Source organism: Lolium rigidum, chromosome 1 (genome assembly GCF_022539505.1).
Source record: "Lolium rigidum isolate FL_2022 chromosome 1, APGP_CSIRO_Lrig_0.1, whole genome shotgun sequence".
Classification (NCBI taxonomy): domain Eukaryota; kingdom Viridiplantae; phylum Streptophyta; class Magnoliopsida; order Poales; family Poaceae; genus Lolium; species Lolium rigidum.
In genome coordinates, this window is record NC_061508.1 from 234,394,654 (window position 1) to 234,396,383 (window position 1,730).

At 60.2% G+C, this 1,730-nt stretch overlaps 1 protein-coding gene across 1 annotated transcript; it reads left to right on the forward strand.

Annotated features, from left to right (window-relative positions):
* The first annotated feature begins 346 nt into the window (after window positions 1-346).
* LOC124656157 (protein RGF1 INDUCIBLE TRANSCRIPTION FACTOR 1-like) lies at window positions 347-1,401 on the forward strand. Its single transcript, XM_047194954.1, has 3 exons — window positions 347-595; window positions 716-952; window positions 1,138-1,401. The coding sequence occupies exons 1-3, from the start codon at window positions 347-349 to the stop codon at window positions 1,294-1,296; spliced, it is 645 nt and encodes a 214-aa protein (XP_047050910.1). The 3' UTR covers window positions 1,297-1,401.
* The last annotated feature ends 329 nt before the right edge of the window (window positions 1,402-1,730 follow it).

A 1,730-nucleotide genomic window follows, 5' to 3' on the forward strand; every position in this document is an offset into this window, starting at 1 on the left:
TTTCTGCCTTTTTCTGACAGACGGCTTCAGTTACTTTCAGCTTCTCGCCGGCACACTGAAACAGGGGGAGGGGAGAGAGCAATGAAGCAGCCGCGGCGCACGTGAGCGGCCACGGAAACGGAGAGAGCGGAGAAGGCAACGCGCAACAATTAACACGCCGCCCAAGGCTAGACAGGGAGAAGCCACCAAACCAAAACACCAAACGCCGCTCTCTACTTCTCCTTCTCCCTCTCCCCAAACTTTTCCTCCTCCTCCCCCACTCTCTCCGCCGGCCTGCTCCCCCGGGGAAAGCAGGAGAGGCGCGGCGGCATTGCGGCATTGCGGATCGGCGGCGGCGGTGGCGGGCATGATGATGCGGCGGGTGGCGCCGCCGGAGGCGGCCGACGAGAGGGCGGCGGCGGGGTCGGGGTCGGCGGGCGGCGTGCCCGGCTGGCTGGAGGCGCTGCTGGGCACCCGCTTCTTCCTCGCCTGCGCCGCCCACCCGGGCTCCCCGCGCAACGAGACCAACATGTTCTGCATCGACTGCCGCGCCACGCCCGCCGCATTCTGCTACTACTGCCGCTCCCACCGCCACGCGTCCCACCGGGTCATCCAGGTGCCAAACCATTTCTTTTCCTTTTTCCGACTCGATTAGGAAGAAAAAAGCTCGCGTCTTGACGGCTCCTTCCTCCCCCCTGGTGTTCCTCGGGACGGCCGGCATTGGGCGCTGCTGCAGATACGGCGGTCGTCCTACCACGACGTGGTGCGCGTGACGGAGGTGGAGGACGTCCTCGACATCGCCGGCGTGCAGACCTACGTCATCAACAGCGCCAGGGTCCTCTTCCTCAACGAGCGGCCCCAGCCGCGCGGCGCCGGGGCCGCCGCGGGCAAGGCCGCCGCCTCGCCCTACAACTGCGAGATCTGCGGCCGCGCGCTGCTCGACCCCTTCCGCTTCTGCTCCCTCGGATGCAAGGTACACCTAACCTCCGTCCGCAAAAACCTTTTCTTTTCTTCTCCGCTAATAAAGATTGCGCCTTGAATCGCGTAATCCTCTCTATCATTATTCTTTTTCCGGCGCAATGCCAATGCCGGGCCGGCAATGCCGTTCGGTTCTGTTCGCTCACGTTTAATCCGTGTCTTGGCCACACGCCCATGCAGTTGGTGGACACCAAGATGCACGGCCACGAGGCGGCCACCGGCAATGCCGTCAGCGGCGGCGATGAAGGCGAGGCGGAGGCCGGCGGGAGCAAGCACGGCGCGCGGCCTCAGGGCCGGCGGCGGAAAGGGACGCCCCACCGCGCGCCCTTCGGCTCGTGACATCCGTCCAAGATCAAACGGCAATGCCAGGGATGGGGAGGAAGAGCACGCCAAAAGGAAGAGCTTCTACTCCCTCACACACCCAGAAAAGAAACAAAAAAAAAGAAGGAAGATACTGCTAGCACCGCCCAACTAGAAAGAGAAGCCAACCCAACCACCATGGAATGGAATGGAAGGAGCAAGCGACATGTCAGTCTCAACCTCTCTAGTCTCTCCCCTCCCTCGTCTCTCTCTCACACCATACAATAGGCCATACCAGCATTTGGTACATGACTCTCTAGCACCTAGTCCTAGATGCATTTTTTTGGGGGTGGATGGATTATATATTCTTTTTTGTTTTGTTTTGTTTTGTTACTGCTCAACTGATTAATCACATATTGTAGTGCATTGTTCTCTCTTCATCGGTCAATCGATTGCTAAATCACATAGTGCAT